We start from the raw sequence: 23,519 nt of genomic DNA on the forward strand, positions 1-23,519 counted from the left end.
AAAAGAGCAACGACATAAAACCTCTTAGCCAGCCTGAAGAATGGCCGATATGTTTAGAAAGACCCAAAACATTACCTTCTTTTTATCGGCTACAGAGTGTAGCTCTGAGAGGACATAATCGTGTAGCTGATCAAAGGAACAAAGTTGCGAGAATGAACCCGTATGCCCCTTTGAGTATGCCCATTTTTTGGTGCTTTCTTCATGTGGCACAACTACTGCTACTAACATGGACTTGAAGCTGTCCCCGTGGACCCAAATCTTACAGAAAAATGTGAAGAAAAACATGATTGAACTACCAAGAGAAAAGTAATAGCCAGGATACAGTATTTTAAACTAATAGGAAGCACTGATTACATTTTCAACAATAGGAGCTATGCTGTAAACATTCTTCAGATATTCAAGGGCCACATACTCTCCTTGGGATAGGTTTATAAGATTCTTTTTCCTGTCAATAATCTTAACAACTCCATTAGGATGTATCTGACCTATGTCCCCTGAGAATACCAGACAAAAAAATTGCGATAGAATAAAACCAACTGTGAGGAATTCTGTTTAACGGGAAATGTAAGTGATCAACCTGTATGAAACCACCCATCTTTAATAGCTTCTCTAGTTAGTTCATCATTTTTGTAATACCCGGTAAAAAGAGTCTTGCCTCTCACGCATATCTCACCAGTAGGAGGATCAGCTAGAGGATGGTAGCCCATATCTGGGACTCCCTCCAGGCGTAGCTCATTGTATACGGCCACTGTACCGGCAGCACCAACCATGAACATCTCATCTGGGTATCCAAGAGTAACTGGCCCACAAGTTTCCGTCAATCCTGGAGAAGCCACAATGCATATTAGGTGTGAAAGAAAATTTTAAATGGGATCAACCCTCACACTATAAAGAACTTTATGTCCTAGATGGCTCGTGGTTAAATTCTTGCCGCTACAGGTAGAGATCTTTACCATAGCCTTGGACTAGAAAGGCACAGCAAGTAACCCGTAAGAATTCTTCCACTTCAGTGCTCAAAGGTTCCCCGCCGCATACTACCAATCGAAGGCGACCACCTAACCTTGCTTTAACCTGGTAAAATAAATCATTTAGACAAATGCAATTTTCAAGTAATCAGGCAAGTCACTCTGATTGTTGAATCTGCAGCTAACCACTCCGATTGTTGTATGTATAGATCACTAATCTTCAGTAGATTTCTGCTTATGTTTACCTTTTGTATAATTGCCTCTAATTCTAACAGAAATTTTGTTTGTACGAAGAATTAATTTGTAGTGTTATAATGTGGGTGAACTGATCATATGATTTGCTTATTCAGGGCGCTTGATGGGTCTTCCTGCATTTTGTTTGTATTCCCTTCTTCCTGTAAAATTCTTTTGCATTTGATTACAGGATTTTTGTGAGCATCACATTTAGTATCTTTAATGAAGTAAATTTCCTCACCACGCTATCGTGAGGGCATGATACAGAGCTAAACATTACAGAAGTTAATGGAAGTCTGTCTGGGGTTCTAGTTATAGCTTAATCAAACCGATAAAGTCGTCCAAAACAAAATCACGAAAGTAGAATCAGGTTTTGGGCCATGGTCCATGGACCCTCTTGGCTCAATTTGATATTGGAAACCAGTCCAGGCGGTCAACATGCGGCAAAAGTTCAAAGCCACATGGCAACAATGATTTAGGATTCAACTCATAAAATCTAAATTGTCTGAGAACTTCCTTTCTGAAGCTCAGCAAATGTTTAGATTCCTGGGATCCACTGCGGACTTTCACCAGGTAAACGGACGGCTCCTTTTTCGACAAAGAAAAATAAATAGCAAATGTTAATGAACAGACTATTTGCTTACAAATTATGTTGACAGTTTTCCTGGTTTGCAGGTTCATAGACTAGAATTCTGGGCATCATAGCGTCAGGTAAATGCTAGGAAGCACGAAAACTTACAATCGGGTGCGTTTTCATGTTTCGGATACGTTTTTGTTTTCAAAACTTTCTGAAATTTGTATGAAATGTTTCGGGGGTATTTCAAAAGCACGTTTATTTTAAAAGAAAAATCGTAATATTGATTAAACACACATCTTTTATATTTTTAAACCTGAAGCAATTGTAAATCTCAAATATGTTACTTATCTTCTCTCCGGTATATTATATAGGTTGATGTATATTATTATTATTTTTTTGAATATTTATACATGTTTATGCAAAAACAATTTATAATATGTTTTATGATTTTATTTTTATAGTATTTTTTCTTTTTATTCTTTTTTATTATTTATTTTTATACTATATAAGATTATGTATTTTTACTATAAAAAATTAGTATTTATAAAAAAAAACTTTTATATTTTTTATATTTACAGGTTTTCTCACATTTTTATTATTTTTTTAAAAATAAATTTTCACATTTCTATTTTTGTGTCTTTACGATTTTGTATTTTCATTTCCGTGCTAGATAAGGAAAATGTATAATCTATCATATGTTTTCTCATGGATCACTTGCTTTATCACTGCCAACGCTTTCATTACAAACACCACTACGAGCAGCACTCAGTCTATCACAGTCTTTTCAGTCGCCTGAAATAATGCTTGAAATGGTAAGTTCCACAATCCCATCCAGCAATACAGACTACATCTCCTGTTGGTGCATTTATTGTCAACGGGATCAAATCAAAGTCCCTGTTAGTGAACATCATTTAAGGGAATATAAAATGAGATTTCCCATCACAAACTCTCCTGTTCACGCATATGATTTGATGTTAATTATCGTTCAGGCATGCATGCATGCATGCATGACCATTTAGAACTTTGAGCATTAATTTTGCTTCATATCAACAACAATAATATATGTAGTTGTAATCGTAGTCTCCTTTGGAAAGGTCCATAATTATCGTCATTCCATTATAGTAACATCCCTAACAGCCCATCTCCAAGATTATGAATGGACGGTATACCCACCTTGTTGCAACAGAGCGGCTGATCTCTACCCTTCTTGGAAGCAATTTTCTTTATAATAAATAAAGGCAGCGAGCATTTGGTGCCCAATCACCATAATACCTTATCTCCTTGCCCAATTCTTGTTGCTGTTTCTGTTGGACCATACACAACACAAACATATGACCGCACCTCGGTTAGGAGATTATAATACTTTATATATATATACATATATATATTTTTTAAATTCAATAAATAGATATATATTTATTTATATTATTATATAATTAAATGTTATTTTATTTTTAATATAAAATTATTTATTCATATTATGACATATATCAAATATGTATCTATTTATGTATTTAACGTAAATATGTATAGTTTTATTGTATTTAAAAGTATGGTCAGTTAAATTAATTATTTGAGTTAAGGGTATATACGGTTCAATTTGGTACAGTTTGAGAGTTTTTTCAAACCAAACAAATAAAAACAGTTTTGAAAATCTTCAAACCAAACCAAACCAAACTAAACTATACAAAAAATATACGATGTCGTTATGTTTAGAGCATTGTTTGAACTTATTAAAATAATTCATTTTTAAATATATATTAATTGACAAAATTAATTGAATCATAATTTTCAAGAACATAATATAACATGTAAAATAAATATGAAATATATATACAATATATATGTTAAAAAAATGACAAAATAAAAATGAAGCAAACAAGTTATACACTTAATTGCTTGTTCAAAAATTTTATTAAATATAGTTATATATATATATTTTAAAAAAATACAGTTTATGATTTTAGTTCAGTTTGAAAATCACTTAAACTGAAAACTGTTTTTCAAAAATTTATCAACACAAATCACATCATTTTATAAATCAAATCAAATCAAACAAAATCATAATTTTTAAATAATTTAATCTTATTTTATGATTTAAACCGAATTATGTAAATCTCTAATTTGAGTTTCTCCTTTTTTAGAGTTTTCTGAGTATGTTTTCGTGTATATATACTTAAAATTAAGGTTTTTAGAATCAGATCGAAATAAAAACCGTTTTGAGTACTGTTTTCGGTTGAATAGGTTAGACCACTTAGACCAACCGGTTTGATTGGAATTCTAGTTTTATGTAATAGCTTAAAAAAATTATGTCTAATTACATATATTTTAAATACTAAATTTTATGTTATACATACCTTTTACAATTAACAAAATATATGAATTATTGAATAATTGTAGCAATTGAAGTCGCAATAAAAGGTGGCAAATATAGCCGTGGATGCTGCTATCTTGGGAGCCTTCAACAATTGAAGTCTTCTATGCAAGATTTAAACTTGAATCAACAGCGTGAAAGGTTACAACATGAATCAATGGCGATTTAAACTTGTGAAATTGGCAAAAGCAGTCTCTTGCAGCAACTGAAGTCCTACATGCACGAGAAGGAAGAAGAAAAAAAATAAAACTTTTATTTTATATAAAACCTTGAACTGAGAATCGCCTAAACCGGATTGGACTGCGGTTTAGGTACCAAAAGACAGTTTGACCGTGGTCCAAACCGATTTCAAACTTAAAACGATTCTGCCTTCTACAATAATCGTCTATAATGCGGGTTCACGGTTTGATTGGTTTGACCGACTGGTCTAGTTTGATTTTTTAATCTTTGCTTCAAATAAAAATATGTAATTAAGGGAGCAGAAGAAAAATAAAGAAATTATTATATATTTTTCATACAATAATATTATTTACATAATTTTATGTATAAATAACAATTTACCACTAAATAATTATATTTAATTTTATTTTTAATTTTTAATTTTTAATTATTTAATTGTATATAAATTTATACCTATAACACTAATCATTCTCCTTGTCCGACTTTAATCGTTGTTTTGCATAATAGGAACTCTCGCAACCGTGCAAAGAGTACAGGAGCTTTATTTTTGCAAGGAAATGGTCAAATACCATTCCTAGGACTCTTTCTTAACGAAAGCGTCAAAACATTAATACTGGAGTCCAAGTCAAGAGTTATCGTCTCCTTTCTCTTGAACCCAGAAGCATCCTTCCTCCTCTCGGTGCAGCTTTCATCATTTATGGACCTCCCTTGTTAGCTCAACCGACACTAGCAGTCTTTTTGTTCCGTTGATTAATCAAATTACAACTCCATTAGGAATCAACCAAGGCATAATATGAATGCTTGTTCATTGGCGGTTTTAGTCTCTCTAAACTGTTGTGCAACAACTTCATTTAACATGATACGTTGAATGGGAATTCCTTAGGAAGCTCGTCTTCAGTGTCAACCCTTAGATCTTTCATCTAACGGCTAATGCACATGTTTTTAATCTATCAATACAGATACATATAATTTTCTTTGAGGGGCTGCTTCATGTATTAATTCCATTCCCATCAAGCATTAATAATTTTAGTAGGACTACGATGGCTAGGTTGGAAATTCAATTCCAAATCTCCATCGTTCACTTAAATTACTTCTGATTCGGGCAATTTTTCAGAAATCTGAAAACTGATGACCGGGCATATTCTGCTAGTTACAGAGACGAATATCTTGACAAATTGGCCATTAATTTATTAGAAAGCATGCCAAGCCCACCACCCCCTGGTTCCCGCTATCAGTCTCTTCTAATTAACGAGCAAGTTGACATCGTAAATTACATTCAAGTGGACATTATGATTATCAATTTCACATCAAAAGTTTCATTTCACGTGTATTTTGTATTTACCCCATTTGTAATTTGAGCTAAGGTGGCAGTGCGCAGTAGTGGCCAGCGCCGGACTATGCCAGCCGTTGCGCAAGATTAGGTTTCAGCCATAATGGCAACAGAACATGGATGCTTTTAGAAATATAAATTTTTTCTCATTTAAATCTCATAAATACAATTAATTAAATAATTTATCTTCTTAACTTACTTATTATGTAGGCCAAAGGACTATTTTCCACTTAAGTTTTAGCTAAATTTTAAAAATACATTCGTAATAGTTCAAAAACCTAAATACCTATCTATAGACTAACTTTTTATAGATAAAAGTAAAATCGTTATTTTACTACAAAACACTAAAACCTTAAAAATTAGTATCATTTTCCCTTAAGTTTTAAAAGCTAACACTTCATTTCATTTTCGAAGTTTGAAAAATTAACATTTTATTCTTAGAGTTTGTTTCCTTTCTTCGACTACCACTATTTGGGTCGACGATTGTCACTTTTTACCCATCTTCTATATCCGACCACTAAGGACGGCCACCCACCCTACGATAGACGATATTCATCATTAGGATCTAGAAGACAAAACAAAGGACAACTTGTGTCATCTAGATGACACTTCTCACATCTTTCTTTGTTGCGTCTTTTTGATTTAGATAACTTTTCGTTGTTTAAATTTAGATGACGAAGGGTTGTCCTTTGCTAGAGAAGATTAATAATGAGATTTTCTAAGCCACCAGATATGAAACCTATAAATGGGGGAAAAAGTAAATTTTTTGAAACTTAATTTTAAGAAAAATTATTAGTTTTCTAAACTAAGGGGATAAAATGATATAAATTTTTAAAGTTTAGTGATAAAATGATAATTTCACTCTTGTCTTTAACTGAAAATTCTAACAGAAATTAGTTCATAAATAAATGCTTGAGTTTTTAAACTGTTGCAAGTGTATTTTTGATATTAGACTAAAACTTATATGAAAAATAGTACTTGGCCTATTATTTATTTTTATTAATAATTTTTATTATCTTCTCTTTCTCGTAGTTAGACCTGAAATAAAAAAACTCTAATCGATGTCCTCTAGAGCCTTTTTTTTTTTTTTTTTTTTTGGGTTTTGGTAAGTTCTTGAGCCAAATTGCCGATATGGACAACTGATCCAATTAATTGTAGGAGCGTTGCTCTATCATTGGCACTAATGATAAACCACATGTAAAGCTTCAACTTCTATCTCGTAGTTGACGTTATTTGACAAAGTCAAACTTTAGCACTCATTTCAGAATGAAAAAGTTGAAATTTAGTAAACGTGTTGAAATTACATGCACGGTGTTCATATCAAGCCGCCACCGAACGAGGGATATGGGATTAAGAAACCGGGCATGCCTGTAATTACAATGAAATATAAGGGCATTCTTGGATCAATTGTGTATAAAAAAGGCAAAGGTTCTAATTGTTCGTGTATCATTCTTTCTACCGGAAGTCGTACTGGAAATTGCGAGGCTAAAATGTCCTTTAAGTTTTCTTTTTTCGAAACCCTCTTCTTGTTTTTCTATAGAATTCTCTTCAAACAATTTAGGAACTCAAAGGGTCTCCACAGAACTGTGAGCAATAACTACAGCAAATTTCGAAGGTACAATTCCCTTGCTCACAGATCAGACCTGTCGAATCAAACTTTGATCTTCAATGTCGAAGGAGCTTTATTGAAATCCTCTTCATTGTTCCCTTATTTTATGCTCGTGGCCTGTGAAGCTGGAGGTCTTTTCCGGGCTTCTTTTCTACTCGCTTCATATCCATTTATTTGTTTAGTTGGTGAAGAGATGGGCTTGAAGATAATGGTGATGATCTGTTTCTTTGGGATTAAACAAGACAGCTTCAGAGTTGGAAAGGCCGTTCTGCCAAAGTTCTTCTTGGATAATGTTGGGTTGGAAATCTTTGAGGTGGTGAAAAGAGGAGGCAAAAAGGTGGGCTTTAGTAATATACCTACAGTAATGATTGACAGTTTCTTGAGAGATTATTTGGAGATTGATGTCGTAGTTGGACGAGAGCTAAAGGTCCTGTGTGGGTACTTTGTTGGACTTATGGAAGAAAGAAAGAAAGACAAGCTTGTTTTAAAGGAAATATTAGGGCAGGAGAACAACAGTGATGTTATCGGCGTTACTTGCTTCAACAAATCCCTTGATGAACAGAAGTTGTTCGTTCAGTGTAAGGTGAGTACCTTTTTATCTTTCTTTTTGGAAATTTATCCACTTGTTTCCGTACATGAAGTCAACAAGTCAACAGGGTCCTTATCTTATTGAAAACTTTACTTTTACAAAACGACAACGAAGAATTGTTTTTTGTGCCAACTACTTTTAAGAATCTACTTTCTGATGCTTTCGTTTTAACATTTGTTGTACCAGGATATTTACGCAGTGAGAAGAACCGACAAGAGGAGCTGGCAACAGCTACCAAGAGATAAATACCCAAAACCGCTTATTTTCCATGATGGTAGACTGGCTTTTAGACCAACCTCTTTGGCTACGGTCGCCATGTTTATGTGGGTTCCATTTGGTATTGTTCTTGCTATCTTCAGGGCTCTTGTTACCTTAACTCTTCCGTTTAATATTTCCATCCCCACATTAGGCTTTTCAGGGTTGTCCCTTTCTGTATACCAGCCGAATACTTCCCACTCATTGCCCAACACCAACTCAAGGCATCTCCTTTATGTTTGCAATCATAGAACATTACTAGACCCTTTATATCTATCTTTTACATTGAAGAAAAATTTTACAGCAGTCACATACAGTCTGAGCAGACTGTCAGAGATCTTAGCACCAATCAAAACTGTCCGACTAACAAGAAACCGGGATCAAGATGCAAAAATTATGGAAAGGCTATTAAAACAAGGGGACCTAGTGGTTTTCCCAGAAGGAACCACATGCAGAGAACCATATCTCTTAAGATTTAGCCCATTGTTTGCAGAGATGAGTGATAACATAGTTCCTGTGGCTTGTAACAGTCATGTTACAATGTTTTATGGAACAACTGCAAGTGGGCTTAAGTGCCTTGATCCTCTTTTCTTTATCTTGAACCCATCACCAAGTTACACCATCCGGTTTCTTGATTGTGTATCCGGGCTTTCCAAGTCTGTCAATGATGAAAAATCAAGATTCGATGTGGCCAACCATGTACAAAGTGAGCTAGCCAATGCATTAGGCTTTGAACCTACCAAGCTTACAAGGAGAGATAAGTACCAGATTTTGGCAGGCAACGATGGGATAGCTTGCACGAGTAAAAAACCCTAAGTCCATAGCGTGCCGTGCTAAATTACCCACCCAGCCATGTTGTAATGTGACTTGTATCAAATCTCAACTATCGTATACATGGTCTTCATTTTACCCCTTTGTTTCTTTTAGATAATTAGGCATAAACAACATGATACATTTTTCTTCTGTAATATGTGATTCCCAGTTGAAAACTTGTAAGATATTTTGAATCTCATTATTTATTTACTTACTTATTATCTATTTCTAATCAGTCATGTATGAATTATGCATACTAAATTTATTGTTCTCGATTGAATTTGTTTTAATTCGTCATATTCTATATCAACAGTTTAATATAATCACAGATTAAGAAATCGATTGATATGTAATTTAAGAATGTCTCTCTTCATATAAATTAAATAATAATCAACAATCAACAACCACTTATTAAATGAGGCCATACTTAATTCGCTAGATAGATGATAGAGGTTCCTCCGAAATTAAGGGGCAAGCAACTCCACTTCGTAGAAACTAAAAGCGTTTCAAGTTCATAGCATGCAGTCGTTCATTGGGTATTTAACAAAGTCAAATTATCAGCCATCTTAATTGACTTTAATAATTGTGTTTATATTTTGATAAGTCGCCAAATTAACCATGTTCCGATTAAGTAAATGTTTGTCTCTTCGGTTCTATAATAGTTATTGTTTCTGATTATGTCGCCAAAGGCAAACTTATAACTAGACTTTGCAGTTTGCAGGCTCATGATTCTTTAAACATTTTAATCTGGTACCTTTCCCATATTCCAAAAATTAGCTAAACGTGCACCATGGTATATTTCTGGGTATGGATTAGATACTGTTTGAACAGAAACTAGGATGGTGCAATTCCTATATCGACTTTTATTAGCTACCCTTTTGGCAGAAGTTTGAACTTGAACAAACTTCTTAACTTTGTGCCAACTAGTCGGAAAATGGTAAGTTAATTTGTAGACGACATATGTATGTTAGGCTTAAATACATAATACACAGGTTTATGATTTTGCATGATCCTGATAAGGAATTTTATTTGCACCTAATATAATATATGTGGTTGTCTCGCTTGCTGCTATTAGACATGGAATTTGCATGTACTTTCAATTATGATGATGATTTTGTTCGAATGTAAGCGTTGGTGCTCCGTATGCCATGCAAATCAAGCTCACCCATATGTACAACAAAATTTGTATGTATATGGGTCCTTCCAATCAGGAGACTAGCTGGTTTATGGCAACTTTTCATTGCCACTTACCTAACAATATAATTGTATGTCCCAGTGTGACTGAAGATCAGACATGCCAACTCTGCAGCCCACTTCTTGCTTTCAGTGCTTCATTAATTACTAAAGATTGCCCCTTTGTCGAAACCTGAAGACCATCCATCGGAATGTGAATCACCATGAGAGTGAATTACATTTTCCCACCCAAGATATCATCCAAAAACACTTTTGATTATAATTATGATTATGAGTTATTCTCTCCAAGTTTGTTGTTGACCATGTCATAGTTACAATGCATTGTATAATACGATATAATAAGTATTATAAAATATATATTTAAAATTAATATAATACGGTATTTATTTCATACAGTACAATACGAATCATGTATAATACATATGAATCCATAAATAACAAAAAAAAAGTTTAATTATTGGATTTAATCTGTGACCCAATCAGTCCATTGATCAACCAACCAGATAACATGGCACAATAATATGGCCCAATTTGAAGGTTCCTAGAAGGTCCATGTAAAGAATTTTTCATTGGGCTAGTCTAGTAAAATGCCCATTAGCCCATGAGATTGTGAGGCTGTCGGTTGAGACTTGAAAGAAGTCCTAGGAATATTAAACCATAAAAACAGGGACAAATTAGTAATTCTGGAAAGTTCTCTCCTTCATCCTTTTAAGTCCTGCTACATGATTTGCCCTAGCCTCCCTTTTCAAATTGAACCTCCTTTATAGGGTTATCGATAAAATTATATCTTCACTCGAGTTCTAAACAGTTGGGAGCGGTGAGATTTTGATGGGAACGGAGAGGAAGAGGAAGTTGAGCTTGTTTGATGTGGTAGACGAGACATCGGTCTCAGGCAAGTTAGCCAAATCAAACGGTTCTGGAGCGACGATGAACGACAACAATAGTTCTATTAATTTATGGAATGGGAAGCCTTACTCACAGAGGTATTATGAGATACTGGAAAAGCGTGCAACTTTGCCTGTCTGGCATCAGAAGGAGGAATTTTTACATGTCTTGAAACCCAATCAAGTTCTGATATTGGTCGGTGAGACTGGTAGTGGGAAAACTACTCAGGTTAGTTTGTGGGTTTTTTTTTTTTTTTTCACAAAATGACACGGAAAAATTCGGACAACTAATATTTTAGCTAATGCTGTCTTTTACTTTCACTTAACGTTTCGGATTATGATTTGGTACTTCTAATTCATTTAATTTATTTGATGTACCGTTCGTGTGAGTCTACGTTTTTGTATAATCTTCTGTGAAGTATGTAGTCGATTAAGATGATAGTAACTTCTATATTTGATGAAAAACCGTCTACTGAAGCTGCATATGGGATAAACATCTTTGTTTTTATTACACACATACACTTGACTAGTTATTTCATGCATTGGCTAATGTTTTAGGTTCCATTTTTATACATGAGCTTTAAGAAGCCAAAAGGGGGAAAAAAAAGGAGTTTGGTATACTTTTACAAAATTTCCAAAGTGTTGTGTTGGAAGCTATCCATGTGGATTTGAACATATCTGAAATAATATCAAATGTAGTTGAATTTGGGTGGCTAATTTAGAATTGTTTATGCACTACAGATTCCTCAGTTTGTATTGGAAGCTGTTGATATGGAAACCCCTGATAAGCGTAGGAAGATGATGGTTGCGTGCACCCAACCTCGTAGAGTGGCTGCAATGTCTGTTTCTCGGCGTGTTGCAGAAGAAATGGATGTAGCTATTGGAGAGGAGGTTGGTTATAGCATCCGTTTTGAAGATTGCAGTAGTGCAAGAACAGTTTTGAAGTAAGTTTTCTGTACCCACACAAATCCTAACATATCTGAGGTGCTGTTTACCTTTTTATTTTTTAGGGGTGCTTTTACTGGTGTGACAAATTTGTTAATGTTTGTGCTTTTTTGCACGGCAGGTATCTAACAGATGGTATGCTTTTGAGAGAGGCAATGACTGATCCACTTTTAGAACGATACAAAGTAATTATCCTTGATGAGGCTCATGAAAGGACGTTGGCCACCGATGTGCTGTTTGGTCTTTTGAAAGAAGTATTGAAAAATAGACCTGATCTGAAACTAGTTGTCATGAGTGCAACTCTAGAGGCTGAAAAGTTCCAGGGTTATTTTAATGGTGCACCACTCATGAAGGTTCCTGGTAGGCTTCATCCAGTGGAAATTTTTTATACTCAGGAACCTGAGAGGGATTATCTGGAGGCAGCTATTCGAACTGTTGTTCAGATACACATGTGTGAACCTCCAGGGGACATACTTGTTTTTCTAACTGGAGAGGAAGAAATTGAAGATGCATGCCGCAAAATATCTAAGGAGATTGCTAATTTGGGTGACCAAGTGGGCCCTGTTAAGGCAGTGCCTCTGTATTCTACTCTTCCTCCGGCTATGCAGCAGAAAATATTTGAGCCTGCTCCACCTCCACTCAAAGAAGGGGGCCCTCCTGGAAGGAAGATTGTAGTCTCTACCAACATCGCAGAAACTTCTTTGACCATAGACGGAATAGTATATGTTATTGATCCAGGGTTTGCTAAACAAAAGGTTTATAATCCACGAGTGCGTGTGGAGTCCTTATTGGTATCTCCAATATCAAAAGCAAGTGCACATCAGCGAACTGGGCGTGCTGGAAGAACTCAGCCGGGTAAATGTTTTCGTCTATACACTGAAAAAAGTTTCAGTAATGATCTTCAGCCACAGACCTATCCAGAAATATTGCGATCAAACCTTGCAAATACAGTGCTTACCTTGAAGAAACTAGGCATAGATGACCTGGTGCATTTTGATTTTATGGACCCCCCTGCTCCTGAGACACTGATGCGGGCATTAGAAGTGTTAAATTACTTGGCAGCACTTGATGATGATGGAAACTTAACGGAGCTGGGGGAAAAGATGAGTGAATTTCCATTAGATCCACAGATGTCAAAGATGCTTGTTGAGAGTCCCAAATACAACTGCTCGAATGAAATTCTATCAATTTCTGCCATGCTTTCAGGTATTGTTGCTTTCCATTCTATTTATTTTGCATCTGTCTTGAGTCTGGTCTTAAAGAAGTTAGGAGGTGCTGCTGGGATGCCTCATTCTTGGAAGCATCCCTATCTGTCCAGCATGTGTGCAGGCACTTGCTCTGCACAGTGTTAGATATTTAACTGCTTTCATATATATTTAGATATACATGATTGCAGTTAAATATGTTAGAGAGTCTAGTTAGGTTGTCATCAGCAACTTGTCTTGTCTGGGATCCATGCCCCCGGTTGGCATGCGCCATAGGATTCTAAGTAAGTGCTGATGCGGATAGTTGCAGTTTCTCAGTATTCTCTCATGAAGCAAATGGTGTCGTCTCGCCTCTATGCATCTGCTGACCTACCGTGGGCCTCTTCTGTGATAACCAAATATTCTTTCTTTAGTACCCAATTGCTTTGTACGGCCTAGGGAGGCTCAGAAAGCTGCTGATGAAGCAAAAGCTAGGTTTGGGCACATCGATGGGGATCATCTGACGCTCTTAAACGTATATCATGCTTACAAGCAAAACAGTGAGTTTTTTTATTTGTTCTGTTTTTCTTAATGAGTTTATTATATGTATGTTAGATCCTAATTTTGCTTTGCTATTTGTGAATGGGTTGCAGATGAGGATCCATCTTGGTGCTATGAAAATTTTATCAATCACAGGGCACTGAAGGCTGCTGATAATGTTAGACAACAGCTGGTTCGCATCATGACAAGGTTCAACCTCAAGCTATGCAGCACTGATTTTAACAGTCGAGACTACTATGTCAACATCAGAAAGGCTATGCTATCTGGATATTTTATGCAAGTAGCTCACTTGGAACGCACAGGACACTATTTGACAGTTAAAGATAACCAAGTATGTGTTTTTCTTTTTTTGCATTAATTATTTAATAAATTTTGCGCATTTAGAGTTTGTTCCTTTTGTTTGTTCTCTATATTAATCTTTGTTTTCAAATTGATCATATGTTTAATTTTTCCTTAAAAGGTAATATTGTACTAAAAAGTTGTATTCCATATTTCCCTTTTCAGGTGGTACATTTACATCCATCAAATTGCTTGGATCACAAGCCGGAGTGGGTCATCTATAATGAATATGTTCTTACCAGTCGGAATTTTATCCGTACAGTTACAGATGTTAGAGGTGAATGGTGAGTCTTGTGTTGTTATTGGCCCTTCACTTGTCTTGATCATCCAACTTTGCCAAATCTTATGCCTCATTTGAAATTCTTTAACTAATTTTATAAATATATCGAGTTCGGTGATATTTTATGATGATGCCATTTAATAACCAAAAACTTTTTTGACAGGCTAATTGATGTAGCACCACACTACTATGATCTTACAAACTTTCCCCAGTGTGAAGCCAAACGTGTTCTTGAGAGGCTTTACAGGAAGCGGGAGAAGGAGAGGGAGAACCGAAAATGATAGTATGAATTGTAATGTTCTGAGAACTGTATGACAATATTAATTATATGACTGGCAGAAGAACTTGTTCTATTCCGTGTACCATTTCTTACAATTGGGAGATCCAACTGGCCTTTTCATTTGTAGGATCTGCCCTTCAGTTTGTTTTCTGGGATATAATTGGAGTTTAATTGTTTTTCATTATTTGGTTATGACTCTGCTCATGTGTGGTTCAATGATCTGTTTACCTCTAGTGGAAATAGCTTGATGCTGATTAGATGATGAAATCTAGACATACAACCGTAAAATATGTTTATAAAAAGAATAAATTGGACATGCTCAAGTTTAATTGGTTTGATCTGAAGAGAGAAGGGCAAGTCTTTCACATTTCATGAAAAGGAGATTCGACCCAACTACATGCCTCTTGCTTGCGGAAACGTTTCTCGTTCAGCATTTTTCTCAACGTAACAACAGTACTCCATGCCCCCTTTTCACCATGAATCTTGGTCAGCATTGAATGCACGGCAGGGTGGTCTTTTTTCAGTCGGGAAATTGACTCTGCAGCCAACTCTCCGAGCTTTGTATTTGAATGAAGGCCACAGCCTCCAAGCAATGCACCCCAAATCACCACGTCACCCTCAAATGGCATTTCTTTTATCAACTTCTCTGCTTTGTCCAGTTGACCGGCTCTGCCATAGAGGTCCACCATACAAGCATAATGCTCTACCTCAGCTTTGATTCCATACTTTGTCTCCATAGAATCAAAGCGTTTTTCACCTTCTTCAACCAACCCTCCATGTCCACATGCAGATAGCACATTAACAAATGTAACTTCATCTGGCTTAACACCCATTTTTATCATTCTCTCAAACTCCTCCAATGCTCTTTTTCCAAGCCCATGCCTACCATAACCTCCTATCATTGAATTCCATGATGCCAAATTCTTCCTCTGCATCGACTCAAAAACAGAGAATGCTGCGTCTATGTCCCCACATTTTGCATACATATCAACTAGTGATGTTGACAAAACCACATCCTTTGGGATGCCAAACTTTATAATCCTTGAATGAACTTGCTGTCCCACAAGAAGACAACAACATCCTGCACAAGCATCCAACACACTTGAATACGTAAATTTATTAGGCATTGTATCCGATTTCATCATCAAGACAAACAGCTTCAATGCATCAACAAATCTTTCATTTTGCACATACCCACTAATCATCACAGTCCATGAAATGACATTCTTTTCAGTAATCTTATTGAATATAGACCGAGCTTTATTAATTCTGTTATTCCTAATGTACCCATTAACCAAAGTAGTCCAAGAAACAACATCCTTATCTGGCACAGTGTCGAAAGTTTTCTGAGCCTCGTGCATTCGCCCTAACTCCATGTATCCCGAAACCAACGCATTCCACGAAGAAACATCTTTATTCAAAATTTCATTAAAAACTTTGCTTAATCCCACGCCGTCACCCGCATTTGCATAAGCTTTCATCAATGCCGACCCAACAAACACGCTTGCATTAAGCGCCAAACAAATAGTACGCGCATGAATTTGAGGCACCAAAAGCTTTAGCTCCGTGTTCAAGACCGCGCTAAGAATGATAGACAATGTATACTCGTTGGGCTTCAAGCCAACCCTTTCCATTTCTAAGAAAAGTTGACAAACTTTTTCCGGGTTTTTAGCCTGGTTTAAGCCTGACAAAATGGTATTATATGAAACAATGTCTTTCAGCGGCATTTTATCGAATAGTTTTTGGGCTTTAATAATTTGGCTGTTTTGTAGGCATTTAGTGATGGTTTTGTTCCATGAAACAACGCTTTGCAATGCGGTGGTCTGACCAATTAGTCCATTAGTATTGACTTGGTAATTGGATTTGAGATTGGCGGTTGATGTGTTGTAGTAGAAAAATGATGGATGGCGGGGATTGAACCAACGCATTTTCTTTGATGGGGATGCTCAAGAGATAGTTTAAATGACAAAGAGAAGGATTCTTAGAGAAATGATTGAAATCATCTCTTGTACAATGGTTAAAATAAGTTATTATATATAAAGTTTTATTTGTTTAGTATGATTGAGTTAATTCAAAGAAATAATTTTGATACAAATAAAGCCACTCGTTCCTTTAGAGTTGAGTGGAGTAGCTTGCCCTGACAAGTGTTTCAACTGCATTTTACTTTCTCATAAACTTATATAATATCAGGTTTTTGTAGTGAAAATTTGATTCATAGTTACCACTAGGACAATATATTTGAGCACGTATAGGTTTGTGCAGCGAAATATCTTACATATAACCATTCTTTTCCTCTTTTAAACTAAAAGCTCTTATTGAGGAGATATGGAAACCAACCCCCTGCACAGCACTATCTCGACTGGACTCGGACATTAGCGCTTAGCATTATTCATCAACGTCTTCCAGCAGCCAGTTTCCCATAGAGCTCATCAATTTCCACCTGCAAAATGTTATAGCTAATCTGTCAACTCTATATTCATTCTTTAAGAATATGAAAAGTTGAGCCAATATTCAACCTGAAAATTCTGGCGCAATTTGTTTCTTCTTTTCTTCAATGTGGCAGTCACCAAATCCCTTTCCATGTCAAAGGGGCGATGATCCAGAATGACTCCTTTTATGTATTCAAAGCCCCTCAGCTGGAAATTTACCAAAAAAATGAGAAAAGAGCAACGACATAAAACCTCTTAGCCAGACTGAAGAATGGCCGATATGTTTAGAAAGACCCAAAACATTACCTTCTTTTTATCGGCTACAGAGTGTAGCTCTGAGAGGACATAATCGTGTAGCTGATCAAGGGAACAAAGTTGCAAGAATGAACCCGTATGCCCCTTTGAGTATGCCCATTTTTTGGTGCTTTCTTCATGTGGCACAACTACTGCTACTAACATGGACTTGAAGCTGTCCCCGTAGACCCAAATCTTACAGAAAAATATGAAAAAAAACATGATTGAACTACCAAGAGAAAAGTAATAGCCAGGATACAGTATTTTAAACTAATAGGAAGCATTGATTACATCTTCAACAATAGGAGCTATGCTGTAAACATTCTCCAGATATTCAAGGGCCACATACTCTCCTTGGGATAGTTTTATAAGATTCTTTTTTCTGTCAATAATCTTAACAACTCCATTAGGAAGTATCTGACCTATGTCCCCTGAGAATACCAGAGAAAAAAATTACGATAGAATAAAACCAACTGTGAGGAATTCTGTTTAACGAGAAATGTAAGTGATCAACCTGTATGAAACCACCCATCTTTAATAGCTTCTCTAGTTAGTTCAGCATTTTTGTGATACCCGGTAAAAAGAGTCTTGCCTCTCACGCATATCTCACCAGTAGGAGGATCAGCTAGAGGGTGGTAGCCCATATCTGGGACTCCCTCCAGGCGTAGCTCATTGTATACGGCCACTGTACCAGCAGCACCAACCATGCACATCTCATCTGGGTATCCAAGAGTAACTGGCCCACAAGTTTCCGTCAATCCTGGAGAAGCCACAATGCATATTAGGTGTGAAAGAAAATTTTAAATGGGATCAACCCTCACACTATAAAGAACTTTATCTCCTAGATGGCTCGTGGTTAAATTCTTGCCGCTACAGGCAGAGATCTTTACCATAGCCTTGGACTAGAAAGGCACAGCAAGTAACCCGTAAGAATTCTTCCACTTCAGTGCTTAAAGGTGCCCCGCCGCATACTACCAATCGAAGGCGACCACCTAACCTTGCTTTAACCTGGTAAAATAAATCATTTAGACAAATGCAATTTTCAAGTAATCAGGCAAGTCAATAATGTGGGAGGATTGATCCATGTTTTTGAGTCTGGTGTAACTAGGACTCCGGGCCGACCGGAGGTTCGGTTCCAAAATATAGAGAACAATAATTTCCGAGTCAAGCTACAACCTTCCTGAAGGCTAACAAATCTGCTAAAGGTGACGCATATTTCTGCTTAAACCCCCTATTCATCCACCATAGTTTGCTGCATATCAACGGGGCATATATCAGTATCATAAATATGATGATGATGGTACAGAGAAAGAAAACTATTGTGGCTTGAGGAAAATTAATGAACTACAACGAAGGGCATCTTACTATTTGTAGAGAATATCGAAAATTCGCCTCCTCAGAGGTCTGAGTTCTTCCAACGCTTTCTGTATGCCTGAGACGAAAAAAACTTTGAATCAGCAAGTGCTGACGATATTCAGAGCTTAAGAAATTTTCGGAGTTTTTTCGATTAGGATTGATGAGAAACAAAATTCCCTGCCTTCATGAATCTTTTCAAAGACTCGAGGTACACCAGCCAGAAGTGTCGGCTTCAACTCCATCAAATCATCCCTCAAAGCATTCAAATCCTTGAATAAAAATATTAACATTACTTTCAAGGAAAAATTACCAGTAAAGGAATAAGCATGCACAATGAACTACAAAAGCGTCAGTAATATATAATAAGTTAAAAAAATCTTCAAGGTTTTGCTTCGGAGTTTTTCTTTTTGTTTCTTCGACCCAACAGTAGAACACTGATTTCCCTATTTTTCTCCTTTCAAATAAATTTCCCCCCTCATATCTACCCGGAATGAAACAGAGTTAAAAAATGAAGAAGAGAGTTGAAGTAGCATACTCCATGATAATAGCCAACAGAAGCACCCTTTCGGAAAAAGTATTCCTCGATCATGCGGTCAAGGATATGAGCAAGAGGTAGGAAAGACAGATACACATCATTTGGTGTCATCTAAGAACATACAAAAAATTATATCTCAGATTTTTTTTTTTAAAAAGAACACACATGACACATATTCCGACGTCAATGCAGATTATTATTAATGAGAAAACAGATATCTCATATTTTTTCCAGGAAAGAAAATACAAAAGACAACATTGAACTAACATTTTTTGAAAAGAAAAATTGAGACTGATGAGGAGGAGGTTAATAATTGCATAGTGTTTACATCAATTCGAAAAAGCAATCGGTTGAAACCTGAACGGTAGAAACTCCAATCATTGAAAAACATGTATTGGAGGTTTAAGATTACAATCACCTTGTCTTCAAATTGTTCCATAAAGAGGTCGATCCCTCTAACAAATGTAGCAATCGTTTCATGTGTTAGGACGACTCCTTTTGGATCTCCACTGGTGCCACTTGTATACATAATTGTGCAGATAGTAAAAGGCTGAGGCGACGAAATTTCTGATGCATATTCTTTCCCCTGTGAGAAAGATAAATCACAACAGAGAAACATGCAAGTGACAACAATAAAACTTGTTTCTTACACACAAAAATTAATAAACAAACTGTTTCATGGTGTGCGAGCATATTCCCCAAGTTAATGAATTTACTATCACTATTCTGGTCAATAAAGTTAGGATGGTGCCTTGGTTCAAAATTATAAGAATGAAAGAAGGCTAGAAAATCTCTGTTGATTGTCTGTTCTTCTTCACCAAACACCGTCGCCGCAGTGAGTAGGATTTACTTCCACAGTTTATAATAATCATATACTGAAAATTTTACTAACCAAGTGGAGGAACTTATCCCATGAGTATGATTTAACCCCAATGAGAGCAATCTTTTCTTTCTCCTCCTCAGTCAACGAGGTGAAGCAAATAATTGCTGTAGCCGCAACCAAAGCTCAGAAAATGTGCATTCTAGCAGTTTCAGCAAACAAAAAAAAAAAAAAATCCAACTAGTCATTCTTACTTTTCAGCCGTTGAGCAGATCTACAGTCAGGACTCAGTAGCTGCATTTACAAATATATGGATCAATCAAAACAGTCTGGTATTCTTAGAATGTAAAGTCATAAGCTATGTAACATGGAAATGGAAACACGAAAACATGAAAACACAAAAACAGAAATGTGAAAACGTATTTTTTAAAAAATATAAAAAACGGAAACGTGAAAAAACTTATAAATATGAAAAATATAAAGTTTTTTTATAAATACGAAATTTTTTATAACGAAAATATAGTATAAAAATAAATAAGAAAAAAATACTATAAAATGGAATCATAAAACCTATTGTAAATTATTTTTGAGTAAGCACATATAAATATTTAAGAAAAAACAATAATACACATCAATCTATATAACATGTCGGAGAGAAAATGAGTAAATAACACATCAAAGAGTAGAGAGAAGATGAATTCAATATAAGATTTAAAGATATTTTAAATTTAATCATACAAAAGATGTGTATTTAATTGATTTTATGAATTTTTTTTTAAATAAATGTGTTTCAAAATTTTTTAAAAATTTTGAAATGATCTAAAATATTTTGTATAAGTTTCAAAGAGTTTCCAAAATAAAAATATTTTTGAAATGTGAAAGCACACCCTATTATGAGTTTCCGTGCTATTTTGATCGTAAGTACAATATTCAACCAAAAAGGGATATCATTTTATCGAGTCTTACTTCTTTGGCTTTCTTATCTTGGACAAAAACAAAGTCAATCTCCGCATGATCTATGATAAAATTTACCGCACCGGGGCCTGCATCCAAGACGACCCATAAAGAGTTCAATTAAACTGCTTCAAGCCAACGAATTGGCTCAATAGCTGCTGATCAATATGAGAATTAATGAAACACGTGACGAAAACCCATCAAAGCCATCCTAACATGCAACAGATTCTTGAGAGAATTTACCGAGGGTATCATAAAGTGGCACACAAACCAAACTGTGGGCATTACAAGCCTACACAAATTCAAACAACTTGTTGAATACAGGCCCATCCAGAGAGAATAAAAACAAATTAGCATAAAAGAACTCTGTCAGGAAAATGACTGGAGGATATTGTCAGAACAGACCTCCATTGCTTCAACCCACTGGGGGCAGTTAGCTCCATAAATCCCAACCCGACAGCCCTGTCATAAATGTTGTAATTAAAGCCTTAATTATCACCTTTACAGGACACAAAAACAACTAGCTTCAGGAAAAATACGTATTTAAACTCTTACAGGTTCGGCCCCAGATGCTCGCAACGCTGAACCAATTTGTAAAACTTCATCGTAAACTTCTTTGTAAGTTTTCCAGACATAAGGCCCGACCTAAACACCAATCAAAGACTCAAAATTGTATAGCAATATGATCGGAGTCTCACTTTGAAACTGCTTTGCTCGCTTTCAAATAGATAATTACCTTGCCATCAACAAATTTACGCCACCCAAGCATCCTATTTCCTTGATATTTCTCAACAGACTGACTGTAAATTATACTTTGTGTTAAACAATGAACTCCACAAGAAATGCTTATACTTGATCATGAGAACTCAATATACATAAAAGCCAGTGCCACCAACCGTCGGGTTAGCACCCTTATAAGCTAAATCACATATACGAGCATATTCAATTACCTGAAGAGATCCCAAGAAGTCGTTAAATTAGGTTCAGGTGGAGGGAACCCATTCTTAGAAAGTAAACTTCGATACACGGGTCCAACTGAAGGCTCCCCATCTCGGCCTTCCTTTCCTTCCTCCACTTTTGCTGCAAAAATCTTCATTTTTGCTGGTTGCAAAAACCTGGACACCAAAGGACCTATTATAAAGCAAAACATGAAGTCGTGAATGAGAATAACCCACAACTTAGGAAAGATAGATGGGAATGAATCAGAAAAAATACTTCTACGCTAACAGAAGTCAACAAAACAAGCAATAAATCAACGAACTCTCAAATTCACGTGGAAATATCAAGGTGAAGAACTAAAATATGATATAGAAGAATAATGCAATCAGCTTATATTAGCATTAATGTGGTTTTTCTGCAGTCAGTGCATATGAAAGAAGAAAGTCACTCCTGCAGAAGAAAGAATTGAAAGTGAGTTTTTAACAAATTCAACTGACATTTACGGACGCAATTGAATTTTCAGTATGTCCTTTAAACGTCAACTGAAAAAAATAAAAATAAAAAAAGATCCGTAACAAAGTCCAGAAAGACAGTTAGCAAGTACTTAATGAAGTTCCAGCAAGAAGTTAAACAAAATTAGTGATGACCTCGGCCAAGAGTGCAAAAATATAATTGGAGAACTTAAAACTGACAGAATGAACAACTAATTCAGAAGCCCGTAACTATGTGTAGTTCAACAAAATAATTGCAGGAAGAATGAAGCTTACAGGTATACTGGTATAGAGTGAAATCATGCAATTATGGTGAAGCTGTGGGAAAGCGAGAGGTTGAATTTAAGCTACAAGAAATCGGTATGGATGAGCAATACCAATCGGCGTTGTTAATGAGTTGGTTGGACAGACTAATTGTGTGCACAGTCAGCTCACATTTACAGATTTACTCCCATCTCCTTCTTCATTTTGTTTACCTTAAAAAGGACTTTTAAATTCCCTTAACGTCATTTTCCTCACCGTGCCCAACTTGCCCAGAAAAGTAGAAAAAAACATTTAAATTAATTCTCAAAGTCGCTCATATCAAAAGACAAAAAATTCATAGCCAGCACTAAGCTCAGTTCAGTCTAGGAAACTGATAACAATCGACAAAAAGGCAGAAAACGTCATCCTGCACTTATTACAACTTGAAAAATAGGTACAGTACTAGAAATCAGAGTGGAAGCAACGCTGTTATTTACAACTTACAGAGGGCCTTGAAGTCATTAAATATATCAAAAAATTGATTAATATTATGGCTTTGAAGTCATTAAATTTTAAGCAATTTGATTGATGTAACGGTGCCCCCACCACATAAATAAGCAGCTGGTGAACAGCTGTGGGGCGTCGTCTCCGTTATTATTATTATTATCATACACCATAACTCTGCATATGCTTTGCCCATTGTATGCAATATATAATAAACGTGAAATTGTAGCATGTTTATGTATTTATAAATAAAACATAAACCACGTCCATAGAATCATCCATTCCAGCAGCAACTAAATATGAAGATATTCTCAGGCCTGTAAACTTATATTCTTTCTACCCACATCCACTGAAACTGCAA

The 23,519-nt window shown here is 35.7% G+C and overlaps 4 protein-coding genes across 12 annotated transcripts; 2 read left to right on the forward strand and 2 right to left on the reverse strand.

Moving 5' to 3' along the window:
• Positions 1-9: 9 nt before the first annotated feature.
• On the reverse strand, positions 10-22,805 carry LOC123215437 (long chain acyl-CoA synthetase 1-like). 6 transcript variants are annotated; one of them, XM_044635528.1, is made up of 20 exons: positions 22,688-22,805; positions 21,932-22,096; positions 21,718-21,781; positions 21,537-21,626; positions 21,387-21,443; positions 21,225-21,273; positions 20,994-21,070; positions 20,282-20,321; positions 20,100-20,194; positions 19,626-19,793; positions 19,208-19,318; positions 18,854-18,941; positions 18,682-18,748; positions 18,493-18,568; positions 18,207-18,324; positions 17,831-18,076; positions 17,608-17,747; positions 17,329-17,511; positions 17,110-17,229; positions 16,739-17,033 (listed from the first exon to the last, which is right to left on the reverse strand). In XM_044635528.1, the coding sequence occupies exons 2-20, from the start codon at positions 22,075-22,077 to the stop codon at positions 16,986-16,988; spliced, it is 1,983 nt and encodes a 660-aa protein (XP_044491463.1). In that variant the 5' UTR covers positions 22,078-22,096; positions 22,688-22,805; the 3' UTR covers positions 16,739-16,985. The 6 variants fall into 6 exon arrangements, with proteins under 6 accessions (XP_044491464.1, XP_044491463.1, XP_044491459.1 ...); XM_044635524.1 differs by having other exon boundaries at positions 21,932-22,112; positions 22,688-22,798; XM_044635527.1 differs by lacking the exon at positions 22,688-22,805 and adding an exon at positions 22,568-22,685.
• Positions 6,965-9,151, forward strand: LOC123217444 (probable glycerol-3-phosphate acyltransferase 3). The gene is made up of 2 exons (XM_044638480.1): positions 6,965-7,852; positions 8,045-9,151. The coding sequence occupies exons 1-2, from the start codon at positions 6,965-6,967 to the stop codon at positions 8,927-8,929; spliced, it is 1,773 nt and encodes a 590-aa protein (XP_044494415.1). The 3' UTR covers positions 8,930-9,151.
• On the forward strand, positions 10,816-14,785 carry LOC123215433 (probable pre-mRNA-splicing factor ATP-dependent RNA helicase DEAH2). 4 transcript variants are annotated; one of them, XM_044635515.1, is made up of 7 exons: positions 10,822-11,233; positions 11,746-11,948; positions 12,071-13,155; positions 13,568-13,693; positions 13,787-14,025; positions 14,199-14,317; positions 14,477-14,785. In XM_044635515.1, the coding sequence occupies exons 1-7, from the start codon at positions 10,949-10,951 to the stop codon at positions 14,592-14,594; spliced, it is 2,175 nt and encodes a 724-aa protein (XP_044491450.1). In that variant the 5' UTR covers positions 10,822-10,948; the 3' UTR covers positions 14,595-14,785. The 4 variants fall into 4 exon arrangements, with proteins under 4 accessions (XP_044491451.1, XP_044491453.1, XP_044491452.1 ...); XM_044635516.1 differs by lacking the exons at positions 13,787-14,025; positions 14,199-14,317; positions 14,477-14,785 and having other exon boundaries at positions 10,816-11,233; positions 13,459-13,693; XM_044635518.1 differs by lacking the exons at positions 13,787-14,025; positions 14,199-14,317; positions 14,477-14,785 and having other exon boundaries at positions 10,816-11,233; positions 13,473-13,693.
• Positions 14,827-16,642, reverse strand: LOC123215440 (pentatricopeptide repeat-containing protein At4g02750-like). The gene has a single exon (XM_044635531.1). It carries the CDS (start codon positions 16,519-16,521, stop codon positions 14,956-14,958), a length of 1,566 nt encoding a protein of 521 aa, XP_044491466.1. The 5' UTR covers positions 16,522-16,642; the 3' UTR covers positions 14,827-14,955.
• Positions 22,806-23,519: the final 714 nt, after the last annotated feature.

The sequence above is a fragment of the Mangifera indica genome, chromosome 5 (assembly GCF_011075055.1).
Source record: "Mangifera indica cultivar Alphonso chromosome 5, CATAS_Mindica_2.1, whole genome shotgun sequence".
NCBI classification, from domain to species: domain Eukaryota; kingdom Viridiplantae; phylum Streptophyta; class Magnoliopsida; order Sapindales; family Anacardiaceae; genus Mangifera; species Mangifera indica.

What these genes read in the sequence shown, in the direction of transcription:
- LOC123217444 (XM_044638480.1), top strand. Translation starts at nt 6,965, where the DNA reads ATGCACGGTGTTCATATCAAGCCGCCACCGAACGAGGGATATGGGATT. An exon ending in AGTTGTTCGTTCAGTGTAAG is followed by an intron (nt 7,853 to 8,044) that starts GTGAGTACCTTT and finishes TTGTTGTACCAG; the next exon opens with GATATTTACGCAGTGAGAAG.
- LOC123215433 (XM_044635515.1), top strand. Translation starts at nt 10,949, where the DNA reads ATGGGAACGGAGAGGAAGAGGAAGTTGAGCTTGTTTGATGTGGTAGAC. An exon ending in GTAGTGGGAAAACTACTCAG is followed by an intron (nt 11,234 to 11,745) that starts GTTAGTTTGTGG and finishes TATGCACTACAG; the next exon opens with ATTCCTCAGTTTGTATTGGA. An exon ending in ACAGATGTTAGAGGTGAATG is followed by an intron (nt 14,318 to 14,476) that starts GTGAGTCTTGTG and finishes CTTTTTTGACAG; the next exon opens with GCTAATTGATGTAGCACCAC.
- LOC123215440 (XM_044635531.1), bottom strand. Translation starts at nt 16,521, where the DNA reads ATGCGTTGGTTCAATCCCCGCCATCCATCATTTTTCTACTACAACACA.
- LOC123215437 (XM_044635528.1), bottom strand. Translation starts at nt 22,077, where the DNA reads ATGAAGATTTTTGCAGCAAAAGTGGAGGAAGGAAAGGAAGGCCGAGAT. An exon ending in AGATGGGTGGTTTCATACAG is followed by an intron (nt 17,748 to 17,830) that starts GTTGATCACTTA and finishes TGGTATTCTCAG; the next exon opens with GGGACATAGGTCAGATACTT. An exon ending in CTGTAGCCGATAAAAAGAAG is followed by an intron (nt 17,230 to 17,328) that starts GTAATGTTTTGG and finishes GTAAATTTCCAG; the next exon opens with CTGAGGGGCTTTGAATACAT.